Genomic DNA, 13706 nt, shown 5'->3' on the forward strand with positions numbered 1-13706 from the left:
CGTAGCGTATTGTCAACTATACATGTCCTTGCCGAATTGTGTTTGTGGGCCATTTGTGAAGAGGTCCACGGCGGCCACTTTTTTCTTAGCAGGCTTTGGGGAGACGACGGGAAATGGGCCAACTGAAACTTGCAGGTCCAGCATGGAATTGTTAGCAGGCTTCTACTGGGCCGAATGTAGCACCTGAGCCCAAAATCAGCTTATTGGCCGCAATGCAGGATGGATGGATGGATGGTGCCGCGGCGGCGAGTCGTCGTTGTCGACGGCGAGCTGCGAGGGAATCTGCTCGCCGTGTAAAGATTCGTAGCCGAATCCATCCACTGTGGCAGATGGATACACGCCACGCGCTGCGCTGTCGCCGCCACGAGCTGCGAGGACGAAGTGGGCGTTGTCGCCGCCACGTGAAGTGGGGCCGGCCCATTCTCCTTCCTCCCCCAGAGCCGGAGATAAAATGGATGGTCACTGAACAAGGTGATAGAATGGGAGCTGGTTGGGGGATCATTCATGGCCGGGTCGCTGCTGGCTGGCTGGCTGGATTCTAGCGATTGGGTTGGATGTCCACGTCGCCGGAGATTGCATCGGGGGGCCATCCAGCTCCAGAACGTGAACAATGCCTGGCGATGCCCTACTTGCTGGTCCCATCTATCTGCTATCCAATCGCAAGAAAACCCAAAAAAAAAAAAAGAATTGGAAGCATCAGAACCAGAGTGAAAAGAATCCATCGCTCCTCCCAGTTGCAGCCTGCAAGAGCGACCGCTGGGTGCGACGCGGCCGTTCAGGTGTCCCGCGATTTGGCCGTCAGTGCTCGATAGCACTCTCATTGTTGCAGCTAGCGCACGCTCTGTTATCGGTGCTTCTTGCACCAAATCGTCCTGTGATTCTTCTGGTATTTGATTCTTGTGGCCATTTTTACGGCGAAAGCTACTCATCTTTGTTTGGTGCAGATCGAACAGGTTCTTACTGAAGCTACCTTATCTCTGCATCTGAGTCTACTGCCAAAACTGGCTCTATTCTCGGTCAGCTCGATCTGTGGCGCTTGGCTGCTTGCAGTTGCAGCTACAGTTGTAGGCTCATCAGGCTAGCAATGGCAAGGCAGCTGGATGAGAAGAAAGATTGTGCCTGGTGCAGTCCAGAACAGAGACACTGGCCAGGCCTGCCGCCGGGGACCATAAGACTTCACCAGAGACAAAGGCAAATATCTTCTTGTACCTGCACAGTACAGTGCAGCAACTGTTCACCAGGACACATGAAGATCTGGTGGCGATCACTTTTCAGGCCCGCAAAAGCCAGATAAAAAGGGGCCTCCGGATCAAAAGCCAAAAGGGAGGGAGGTCTGAAAACAGTAGCGCCTCCCTTTCAGTTACTCCCCCACTTGCGCAGTTGCAGGCAGCACAAGGAGAAACGGCTCCTTTTCTCTCATCTTCAGACTTGAGGGTTCAGGCCAGGGCCACTGACTGCCCCTCTTCTGGGGCTACTTCGTTCTTGGTGATATTGCAGGCAAAGTCAGCAGGCTCTGGGAAACATTACACTAAAAAACTTGTGTGTTTCGTTGCTCATTTTTGCCAGCTCTTTTAGAGTCGTTTTCAGTTCGATGCAACACGAGAGGAATGAACATGGATGCTAAACCGGTTAAATGCAGGATGAATGCAACGAGCCTGCTGCTTGTTCCTTAAGTACCACCTTCCCACTTGCTCACCACAACAATACATTTTATCTCGTCAGTCACTCACTCATCAAGAAAGTAAAGTCGTTTCAAAGATACGCATCTCCGAAAGGATACCTAAATGGATGAAGAAACCAGGAAATGCTAATATAACAACAAAGGTCGTGCTCACACGTGTCACGACCAGGCAATTAACAAGCGCGGTTTAACCACTAAACTATTTTTATTCTGAAATTGGTGTGTGGTTTATTTTTTTTTATTTCATTTATAGTACTACTAGGGGAGGGAGATCAGATTCGAGAAGCATATAAAAGGAAAATGTGCCAAGCTTGGTCAAAGAGCCGGACTTTCTTGATCAGATAAACTAGGCACGGGGCGATTCATCGTCGTCGTCATCTTCCTCCTCCGATATGAATATAAATTCGCTGGCCCTCGATCGAATCTCCACAAGATATTCCCATGATTCTAGGCCGCAAAATTCTAGATTATCGCCTTGTCGCTGTGCAGAATCTTCGCATAGAGATCATCTGATTAACAATGGCGCGAGGCGCCCGGGTCAACACAACCATCCGAAATTCCAAAGAGAGAATGACTCAAATGGTTTCTAAAGGCCAGTTCAAGCTGGTGATGGGACCAAAATAGTGCACAAGAGGCATTTGTGTCTGGGAACGTCCGGAGCATGTGCCCCAAGGGTAGCCTCCAACATGGAAGCTAGGATTCCGATTCTGGGGGCCGGGCAGCTGGGGGCCAATCAGCAACCAGTGCCAAGTAGACCTTAATTTAAGTTTTAACCTAGATTACGTATTCACTGACAAGTGCCTAATCGCAGGGGCGGACGAAACCAAACAATTTGGATGCGGTGCAAATAAAATACTACCGAATTTACTCCACACCCTCCGTTTTTAAAAGGGCTTGATTAAATCTTTTTGAGTATTTGTCGGTGTTTTTCCTTGAGTAAATAAAAGAAAATGAGGGGAAAAAAATTTGTGGAACGCAAAAAAACAAATCGATGTCTAGTATTCTCTGTCCTTTTTTTTATCATATCAATGCGATGGAAAAACTGCCAACAGGTTACCAGAATACGATGGGCAGTGGACATGCATGAGTCGATGTGGAATCTCTCTACTCAAGTTGCAAATTTCCACAAAGTGTGCCACAAAAAGGGGGGCATAATTAGGTCCTGGAACAAAATGTGCAAGAGTGATAACATTAAACTAATCATGATCAAAGCCATGGCTGTCAAGGAGAAGCTTCTCCTCTCCTCCTCATCTCGTTGGAAGAGTGGCACAATTGTGGAACACGACACATGCCGGAGGGCAATCAGGACAAAACGAGGAGAGAGAGAGAAAGAAAGACAAATAAAGGATAGAGAGAGAGAGAGAGATTAGTACAAGTCGTACTGGATACAATCTTGGCGCCTGGCCACGTGGAGGGGTCAGATACTCGAAGATACCTCTGCCTCCTCGAGGCGCCGAGGAGCCGTCTGAATTCCATGTGAAGCTCGTTAACCTGACCCTGATGGCCCAGCACAACCTGTGATCGTACAACGTTGCTGTGCAGCAGCTGCCAACTACCACGCCCTGGACTGGCAGCTAGCATCCATGCAGAATATTCCTTGGATTCTATTTTATATATTTTTTGGGTCCCTTGTGAACAAGGATGATTCACCGGCGATGAATATTCGGATAGCTGTACTCTGACTTGCTCCGTCCTCTGCAGTTGAGTCACTGACGTGTGGGTCCGAACGTATATATCAGTGAGGGTAGTATATCAGGCAATCTCGTCTTGGATATTCCGGAACACCTTTGGTTAGGTGTGCCTCAATTATTTGGTTGATATTGTAGCGTCGAGCCATGTTTCTCCATCAAGAATTAAAAGCCAGCCGACGTGCAATCAACGTCGCCATGAACGAGAAAAAGGAACTCCTTGGCAAGTTCTTGGCTCGAAGGATGTGCAAGCAGTACACCGATAAATTTTGTGCAATTTCCCATATTTTGAAAAATAATGAATGAAGAATTTGGATTCCACCTGCAGAGATTTTAAGGATCATAATATTGAAACTACAATTTTATTTATATTCTTTGATGTATAAAAAAAAACTCAATAACTTATTGGTCACAACCCGCCACTTATTAAGTCCAAGTTTTATTCGCCTCAAATTTAGGTGTGCATACAATCTTTAAGTATACATAAACGTACATCACTTTAACATAGATAATGTGCTTCCATGGACTATAGTTTATTGTCTATATCAGGATTGGAATAAAAACAGTTGAGTGGCGACATGCTTGCAACGGAAGATCTGATCAATTCGGTGTCAATAATTGCAAACAAATCATACATGTTTGTCTCTTTGGCTCATAACCATGAGCGCATCATGTGGAATACTTGAAAGAAGAGGGGGAGAGAGAGGGCCGGGATCGAATCCTGTACTGCACTAGCAAGAAAGGGACCAACCAGTGCAGCCCAGGGGTTGCCATCACCACAAAGCAGGGCATCAAAACCACTGGCTAGTCCTCTCATCCATGCATCACTGCAATTGGCATCACAGAAAGGTGCTTTTTTTACTAATTAGTGGGAATCTAATTCACCACTAATCTAATGGTGTGCTGCTTTTGCTTTACTGCTCCCTGTGGGCACAGTCCACACATGCTGCATGCATATATGCAGTGTGTCCTTGATGGTGGCTTTCTCCTAGCAGATGGCCTCCTTTTGGGTGGTGGGATGGGAGAGATTCCTCAGCAAGTGCACACATCCAAATTCTAAAGTGTTGATATCCTCTGGCATCTTTGCTTGCCTTAGAATTCACCACTTTGAAAGGTGGCAAAAGATACCATCATGTTGTTCAGGATTCTCTCTTTTGGTTGGGGGGCACCCAAAATGCACATTGGGTCAATATGGTTTTTTTTTAATTCATATATAGTAGTGTTTTTTTTGTAGTGCCTTGCAATTTCTTTACTTTTTTTCCTCAACAAGTTTTGCAACATCTATTTTTTTATGGGCATGCATAGATTCTTAAATAATTGATTGACTTCAAGACTAGGATAATAAATAAATAAATTTTTTAATCGCGCGGATAATCGAGGCCTTTGGAACGTAGAGCATGCTGAGACGTTCATGTCTTTGTTAGACCTTCCTCCGCACATAGAACTTCTTAATTAAAACCGCTTGTAGTATTTTTCCTCGCCGTTTTTTTACCAAGATTGTGGTCTTTCTATTTTGGTAAATTAAACAACAATATATGTGCATTTGGCATGCTAAATTAATGTAGTAATGAGCTAAGCATGCACGAACCTGGGACTGGGATTTTATAAAGTTTTGTCAAGCAATCTTCTTAATTTTTCTCTGAGCTCACATATATAATCCCATTGTTTTGCATGAAAAAATATTTCTTTTACTAGAAGATGGCATGCATGCATGCATATGACCTCAGAGTAGGCACGTCCTCATTTATGAGAAATGTCCACATCCTAGGGTGAGTGGATAAGGGAGGGCACGTCCCATGATTGGATTCCCTGCTCCTTCTCTCTCATTCTTACCTATCTCAAGAAGCTAGTATGAAGGAGTGACATGCCCACGGTCACTTTAGGAAAGGAAAGAAGACTATTCTCCGTAGCTGTGTTGATACAAAATCTAGACCACAGGACTCTACGTCAACAACACATGAGGATCTGGGAGATCTGTTTAACTCCATTACAGACTCCAAATTGGCTCCCGTAGGTGCGCGGCGTGACACTCAATTTGACCTACAATTGACAAGGGAAATGTAAAATTCATGAGCCGATAGGCTGCGAAGCCTTCAAGCTCATAGGTAGGTGTTCTTTAAATATACACCGTTAAGATATGTTCAATATAATCATGCGGTGTAATGTGCCATCGACTATATGAGCCGACAAACTAAGAAAAAGCATTGTAACACAACAGACATAAAAGGGAGCCCTTGTTAACCACGCGCTTATCAGATAAGCTGACAGATCTAGCCAATGTCTTGATAAGTGCATTGAACTCAGACAAGGTAACACGAATGAGAGGGTATTGTCAACAATCTACTAACTTAAAAGATTAGAACATAGCAACAAGGACCAGCCGATGCTGACTGTACGCAAGCCAGATGCATTAACAAATCTTAATTAATATCTTGAGAAGTGTATTGAACTTAGATAAGGCAACACGAATGAGAGGACATTAACCTCGACCTGACAATATAAAATACTAGAGCACAATCACCAAATACCTCTTGCCTACCGCTTGCAAACCAATTAAGTAACAAAATCTAATCGATGTCATGACCGTGTAATTGAACTTAGACAAGGTAACACGGTGAGGGAGCACTAACTCAGAAATAAAATAGTGCTGCGAGGTGAGCATATCTCAAAGCTAGTATTGGTTCCTCATGGTGAAACCTGCCCACATGTCAAGTTTTCAGCTCAGCACGAGCTCCCACATTATCATGGATTTTTTTTTCCAGAACTAGACGATACTGTTACAGTGGTACCACTATGTGTCCGTTAACAGTTAAGCGACAACAAAAATAAAATAAAATAAAATAAATATTGCTAGCGCACGATGTGGTGGCATCAAAAACTAATAATCCAGGTTTTGGTGAAGAGAGAGGGAGGGATGGTGCGGATAGGGAGGAGGCTACCAAATTGTTGTCAGCGAAGCACCAAAGGGAGACGGGGACGTGATGCGTTATTGCACATCCTGGATGGGATGGCAGGACGCGGAGAACACTGCGTGAGTAGAGAAGAGAAGAGGCCACTGGCCGCTGCGGCCGCGATGCGGCGCACCGCGCCGGCCGGGGGGGGACCCCTGCTGCCGCCGCGTCACCCTCCGCCTCGGCGTCCACGTTGTCGTCGCCCCGTTGCTGGGCCCACGCCAGGGAATCTTCTCCTCGAGCGAGCGCACCATGCCATACCATTAGGCCTTCTCCAACGGGTAAAAGCCGGCCAGCTAGCTCATAGCACGATGTGGCGTTTCCATGTCACCACAAGAAAGAGCTCGTCCACCCATCGGTCTATCGTTTTGCACGCGTCTCGAGTTGCTGTAGGACCCACGTGTAAGCAATTTTCACTCCAATCTACTCCCGCAAGCTGCAACATCTTCGTCCTCTCGCACGGAGGTGCTCGTCGCCGCCGCCTCACGCGCTTGGGCCGGCGCCCCGTCGCCTAGTGCTTCGCCGGCCGCCCTCGGTGCTGCGACCTTCGCGCCGTGCGGGCCAGCAGCTGCTTCGCCAGAAGCCCGCAACGGCCGTCGCGCCGGCCGCCGGCGTGGGTTCTACGCTCCGCCGGCAGGTAGCTAGCGAGCAGCCGAGCAGGAGGCCCTGGTCCACTCCTTCAGGCAGCCATGGGAGAGCGAGGAGGAGCAATGGGGCCCAGGAGCATCTCGGGGCACGTGAATAAGCTTATCTCCTATAATAGTCCTATTCCCACGCTAGCATTGGAGTTTTGTCCCTTTGCATGCATCCCCACTCCTGCACGTGTCGACACGCTGCGACGCTGGCACTACCCCTCCTACACATCGTCGCCTGGGCTGCTCCATGCTTGGTGAGCATTCCTTTTCCAGGGAGCATAGCAAAATGTTACTGGACGGTAACAGTCTCGTTAGTCTGTAGCTAGATTGTTATTTTACAATCTACATAAGAGACTTGTTTGTTCCTGCTTCAGAATTATAAACAATTTACTTACTCCTTCCGTTCAAAATTGTAGATTATTTTAACTTTTCTAGGTATATATGTATATTTGTACCTCAACATAACTATATCTAGATGTATAATAATATCTATAAATCTAAAAAAATAAAAAAACTAAAACATGTTATGTATAGAAAACCACCCTTATTCCCTATCAACAAGATGGCGAGAGATGGCCACCTGTCTTGGTATTAAGAAAAAGCAATACCCCCTGGTTCAACCCGTGTAATAACGTGAGGATGTGGATCTTGACGTGTAATTAACACCGTACTAAGCCGGAACTTTTGGCCGCCATGACAGCAATACCCTGCCTTATAGATAAGATATAAAATGTTTCGTGTAGCAACAGAAGAAGAGAGAACGACAACGGCGTGTACGGACCCAACATGGATGCAGTGCATCCGTAGTTGCTCCATGACCATTGCATTATGTGTTTAATTTTCAGCCGCTCAAACCTTAGACAAACCAGAAGCCAGCTGAAAAGGTAAAACGACTGATTTGTTGTGAGAGGAAAACACTGTTTGATGGCTGATAAGCCGACTGAAGTGATGAAATGTCTCGCACGCCCCTGCTACGGAGTACTGTACATGCATGCTTTTGTACGACGTCCTGTGTACTAGCGACTACTGTAGTACCTCCGATCCATAGGGAAGAAAGAATCTGTACGAGTACGGCCGGGCAGAGTTGACAAAATGTATAATATAATAAAAAAAACCAAAGGGATCTATCGCATCGTAAACAAACGCTTTTTCATTATATTCGCAACAAACTGTGTAGCTGCCTAGATACATGCATGCATGCACGCGCATCCTCAGCGCGACAATGCGTACATGCATGCATGCCACATGCCATTAAATACTAGGTCTTGCAAACGTACGTATAAAAATAGCCCATACATATACCACGACGAATGCATGAATCGAGCGCAGCTGAGCTGGTAAGATTACTTAGGCTGAAATTGGAAAATTTGTCCATCCAGAGTTCAAAATCTCAACTCGGCACGTATTTTTTCTGAATTTATTTTAAAATTTAATCGGACTTATTCTTCCAGTGATGCACGAGAATGTGCTCGACGTTAGCGAGGTGCCTTTCGACGAATGCATCACTAGCTACAACTACGAGTTATTTTCTTGTGAAATTTACCTGATGGATTTCTTATCTACAAATTTCCTCGATTTTGCCTCCGCAGCAGATCGGAGGACCGTACCGTGAAGGTGGGTAGTTTTTATTGTAGTATAATATATGCAGTTTCCCTCGTGCAATAATAGGTTTTTCTTTGACCTCTTGCATTTTCACTCTACTTTTGCGGTGTGCGAAATGGAACGTGACCAGAAGTGATTTGGGTAGCCAGTAGCTAGGTCGGTACGTGGCGAACCGGGTGCGCGTGAGGTGTCCGTTCGGAACGTGACGAGAATGCCCCCGCGTTCTCCACCGAAACCACAGGACTGCCATGGAACGGGAATCTTTCTCTACTCGTCGCATAGGTCCAAGAAAGCATCTCATAATACATGGTCCGCACCGCACCTAGAGAATATTTCCATTATTCTCCCTCTCTCTCTCTCTCACTCACTCACCATCAAGAAAGAAAATAAACAAAATTCTCTCTCTCTCTCTCTCTCACCATCAAGAAAGAAAACAAAGAAATTAAACAAAATTTGCTGGAAATTTGAGTGTTGGATTCAAGGTGGAGTGAGCGAGCATCGGAATCTGAATCAGCAGCCGTCCAAATTCGCACGGCATATCCCCCAGGAATCCAACTTTATTTTATTTGGCCCTTTGCACTGTCGCTTTGCTGGTGGAGGAGCACCGCAGGATTGGACAGCTGGGGGTTCCTCTCCCTTCCTCCCTCCCTTTTGTTTTACCCGGCCGGTTTTTAATTTTATCCACTCTTTTTCATACTTTCCCAAAGAGCAAATCAGATGCTGCTGAAGAAGAAGAAAAAAATGCAGATTTCATTTCTGTGATTTTGTCAGTAGAACAAGTAGAGTCATCTTGAAGTTGCATGGATTAAAAGTTGACTGTCCTGCAATAACATGCATAATGTGCTTTTCTGATCACCAGAAATGGTAGCACAACAAGTAGTGGGGGGTGACACCAGCTATCCCTGTAGAGAGCAAAGATGGACCCAATTTCTTGGTAATTCCCTAACAAAAACATATCTTGTACAAGGGATATTCCATCCCCGTATGCATATGCCATATTGAAATGATGTCACTACCACAATAAAGACAATGTGAATAGGCCAATTCCTATCTTCAAAGGGGCATCCTATGGTATCCTATATCTCTTTTTTGTGTGTGATGAAGCTTCTTTTAACCATCATGCATGCTGTCATGGAAAACCTCCTTTGCTTGTAGAAAATAACAGGTATATTCCGTTCACGTGACCAAATTTGTGTGATGTTTGCAATGAATGTTGATCGCGCTCTAGTGTCACCGTGGGTCGAGATTTGAGCCAATCCTATAAAAGTTTAGGCCCAACATGGCTCACCAGGATGTTCATAGTGCAAAAAAGAAAAGATCAAAGAACTAGCGAGTACAAAGTTAGTGTTTTGGAAAAAAAAAGGATCAAAGAACTATGAGTATTTTCAAACAAATCTATATGTCTTTCATAAAATGAGGTATATATTTACTAAGGCCACTTTTCATGAGAGATCTAGTCGCATCAATCGAAAATTAGCAACGGAGACAACTACAAAGTTTTCAAATAAGAGTACGAGCGTCACATTTCCCGTGTGAGTTGAAGGCAATGCTTATTCTGTGGTGTGTAAAACGGAACGGCCTTTTGCAGAATTTATGCAAAAATGATACCTTCCAAAAGTTAGACCCCAGTACATAGTTCAGAATTTTAAGTAACTCTTTAAAGTGAATAACACTCTAAATTTACAAAAGATGTGACCAATCTAAATAGGCTAGAGGCACGAGGCTTCTCTACAAAATCTTGGCCAAATCTTTATCATTTACACCAATAGGAGTGGATACATAAATCTAAGTGAAAAATACACAAAGATAAAGGGCTTGGATGTAAATGCACGAATGGACGTGAAAACTCGTCCTTGCGGATTCGCAGATTCTACCACTCCCATCTTCAGTTTTTTCCTTCTCCGCTGGGGGCTCTATAAATGGAGCTCACCTTCCCCCACCCTCCTTCCCTTCCCATCCGCCTCATCACAGCTCCCCCTTCCACCAGCGTAGATTCAACCCAATCAATCCATTTCCGATGGGGCTCGACGTCTTGGAGATCGGGATGGGCTCCGATTTGAGCCTGGATCTGAGGTACTTCGCCTCCAAGGCCGTCAGGCAGGCCAGGGACGCGCCGGCGTCCGACGTGGACGCCTGCATCCGCCGCCTCGAGGAGGAGCGGGGCAAGATCGAGATGTTCCGGCGCGAGCTCCCGCTCTGCGCGCGCCTCCTCGCCGAAGGTGAGCAAATCTTTTCTTTCTTTTTCCATGATTTTTTTTTTGTTCGTGTGCCTTTCCTATTTGGGGGCGGTTTTATTTACGCGGCGGCGTGTGCGCAGTGATTGATGTCATGAAGGCGGAGGCGGGGAAGAAGGCGAGGAGCGATCGCAAGGCGGCGGCGGAGGAGGACGGCGCCGCCGGGGACAAGAGCAAGTGGATGAGCACGGCGCAGCTCTGGACCGGCGATTCCGGCCGGGAGGATGATTCGGAATCAGAGGTACGATCTGGGTGCTTGCTCATCGTCGATTCGTGAATTCTTGGCGCGCCGGTGGCCTAGAACTCGGAGCTTTGCGATCGCAGAAGCAAGACAAGGGGAGGAGCTCGCCGGAGGCCAAGTCTGGCGGCGGCGGCGCTTTCGTGCCGTTCAAGGCCGTGGGCTCCGGCGCGCCGGCGTTCGCGCCGCTGTGCCTGAGAGTGGACGACAAGGCCGCGGACGCTGGGATGCCGGATCTGTCCCTGCTGTCGCCGCCGGCGATCAAGAGCGCTCCGGCTCCCGCCGGCGCCGCCGAGGAGAGCCGCCGCCAGGTCGTGGGGTTCGCGCAGGCAGCGGCGAGGGCGGTCGCCATGGCGCCGTCTGCGCCTTCTCTGACCCTCCAGCCTCAACCGCAGCAGACAGCTCAGCAGCAGCAGCAGCAAGCGAGGAAGGCCAGGCGCACATGGTCGCCGGACCTTCACCGCCAGTTCGTGGCAGCCTTGAACCAACTCGGTGGGCCCCAAGGTGAGCGTTTTTCACAAGATTGTTGCGATTTTTGTGGGCTACGTTTCCTAATTCCTTGTGATAGAAGCAAGCGCAAACATGAAATTAATGAATTCCATTTCCATGGCATGACTGCAGTTGCCACTCCGAAGCAAATCAGGGAGCTGATGAAGGTGGATGGTCTGACAAACGATGAGGTGAAAAGCCATCTTCAGGTGAGCAATTCATCACAACCTTTCAGTCCACCTGAAGAACATCCACTCAATTCTTGCTGTTGTGATTTGTGAGGATACTATACTAACTTGGATTCTGTGATGTTGATTGTTCAGAAATACCGGCTGCACAACCGAAGGGCGCCTGGATCCGCCGTTGTAAGCCAGCCAATTGTGCTTGTGGGAGGTCTGTGGATCCCCCAGGAGCAAAGCAGCTCACAGTCTGGATCTCCCCAGGGTCCTCTCCACTTCTCAACCTCAGGCCTCGCCGTCTCATCAGCGGCCACCGTCAGCTGCGAGGAGGAAGATGGCCGGTCCGAGAGCTATGGCTGGAAATGATGAATAGGCAGTTGCATCATCAGTGTTCAGAGATAGACGGTTCGCAAAGGAAGTGTTCAGAGATAGACTTTGGCGGATGGCGATGCCGCCAATTGCAGCTTCAGGAAGGAGCCATGGGGAGACTGTAGTGTAGTTTATCTGTATACAACAAATACAGGGGAGATCGTCGGGCCTTGAGCGCTCGAGATGAAACTGATGATGGTGCGTCGGGTCGGGTTTGTACATCGGCAAAGAGATGATACTAGTTACAGTTTTGCGGCTTGTTAATCCATGTTCCGGGCAGAGCTACAATTTTCGCCCCGAGAAGAGTTTTACCTACCTATAGAATCCGTTTGTCGATTATACCATCTTCTCATCTTTCTGTTGAATAAAATGTTTTTGCTGTTGTTCATGGAATGAACGAACAGTTGTTAAAGATGAATTGTTGCAAGAACATGCATCGTGTGCCCAATTTCTGGTTGTTCTTGTATGTTCTTTTTCGGGTTTTATTACTTTTGTATAATGTGGTTTCCAGATGCATACTTATCATTCAGCAGGGCCCATTCAGAGATGTCAGGAAAAAGGAAAAAGATCTTGGTGATATATTCCAGCATTGAATGGAGACTTTGGATGCTGTCCTTTTTTCTTGGAACTTGATGGAGGTGTGGTCCTTGCTGGCATCCTGATGAACCAAGTAACCAACCAACAGGGCAGGCTGTTCCCCATCATCAAGATTCAAGAAGCTGTTGTTATCTGCAACAGACTCAAGCTCATCTGTTGAGCTGAACACACTCACCTCCCTTGTCAGGCAAAGAAAGAATGACACACCCCAATAACAAGTAGGAGGAATTGGTAAGAAGAAGAAGAAGAAGAAGCCCTTCTTCCCCAACCGTCATCCAGCAGAGTTTGTTGCAACCCCAGCCGGCACCAAGAAACTGATCCGTTGCTCGCCGGAAGACCAGGCGTCGGCACGCCAAGAATCCCTTCTCTCCATCGTCGCCGTCGCGGTGGTGCTGAAGAAGAAGAAGCTGCATGCAATGGCGGTTGCATGCCGCCGGGGCTCTCCGGCGATTAACAATCGCAGCCGTCGCTGTCGTGGCCGGTCAGGCAAGTGGTGTCATTAGCTAATGTAATCGCTGGGGGTCCGGTCCTGTCCTGTCCTGGCTTGCTCTTATCCACAGCTGAGGCTGAGCTGACTCGCAGAGTATATTCTAGCTGCAGAGGCCCGCACGCCGCATGCGTTTTCTTCTCGGTTCAACATGCTGCTCGCCTTGACCTGCTCAGCGTTCCTCCCCAATCATAGCTTCAGTATTCAAAAATAAAACTAAAAATAAAACAAATCATAGGTTCCTTGAGACAGAGATTAGTCGCTGCTGACTGACTGCGTTTTTCCAAACTTGCATACCTGTTCTTGGTCGGCCTTGGCGCAAAATCAAAGAGGAGCAGAGACAATTCTTGCAGTTTAAAAAGGATTCAGGACCGGCTGTTGATTCATCCAGGATTTAACTTTTTTTCATTTCACGAAGTGTTTACACTTGGCTTGTTGTTCTAACCAAGCGACAGAGACGATGGATGGAATCGGCAGCAGGAGAGGGAGGGTCCCAGTGCAGTGGGGAATGGGTGGTGGTTGGATCCGATGAACGGTGGATATTCCGTTTCTTTTC

At 47.2% G+C, this 13706-nt stretch overlaps 1 protein-coding gene across 1 annotated transcript; it reads left to right on the plus strand.

Moving 5' to 3' along the window:
- The first annotated feature begins 10479 nt into the window (after positions 1 to 10479).
- On the plus strand, positions 10480 to 12498 carry LOC101755467 (transcription factor NIGTH1). Its single transcript, XM_004955313.4, has 5 exons — positions 10480 to 10776; positions 10875 to 11032; positions 11116 to 11533; positions 11651 to 11727; positions 11842 to 12498. Exons 1-5 carry the CDS (start codon positions 10575 to 10577, stop codon positions 12061 to 12063), a joined length of 1077 nt encoding a protein of 358 aa, XP_004955370.1. The 5' UTR covers positions 10480 to 10574; the 3' UTR covers positions 12064 to 12498.
- Positions 12499 to 13706: the final 1208 nt, after the last annotated feature.

Source organism: Setaria italica, chromosome II, assembly GCF_000263155.2.
Source record: "Setaria italica strain Yugu1 chromosome II, Setaria_italica_v2.0, whole genome shotgun sequence".
Lineage (NCBI taxonomy): Eukaryota > Viridiplantae > Streptophyta > Magnoliopsida > Poales > Poaceae > Setaria > Setaria italica.

Bases quoted from the DNA above. Each gene is read 5' to 3' on its own strand.
- LOC101755467 (XM_004955313.4), top strand. From the start codon at position 10,575: ATGGGGCTCGACGTCTTGGAGATCGGGATGGGCTCCGATTTGAGCCTG. The intron at 11,033-11,115 runs GTACGATCTGGG...TTGCGATCGCAG, and splicing joins AGGATGATTCGGAATCAGAG to AAGCAAGACAAGGGGAGGAG. The intron at 11,534-11,650 runs GTGAGCGTTTTT...GCATGACTGCAG, and splicing joins CCAACTCGGTGGGCCCCAAG to TTGCCACTCCGAAGCAAATC.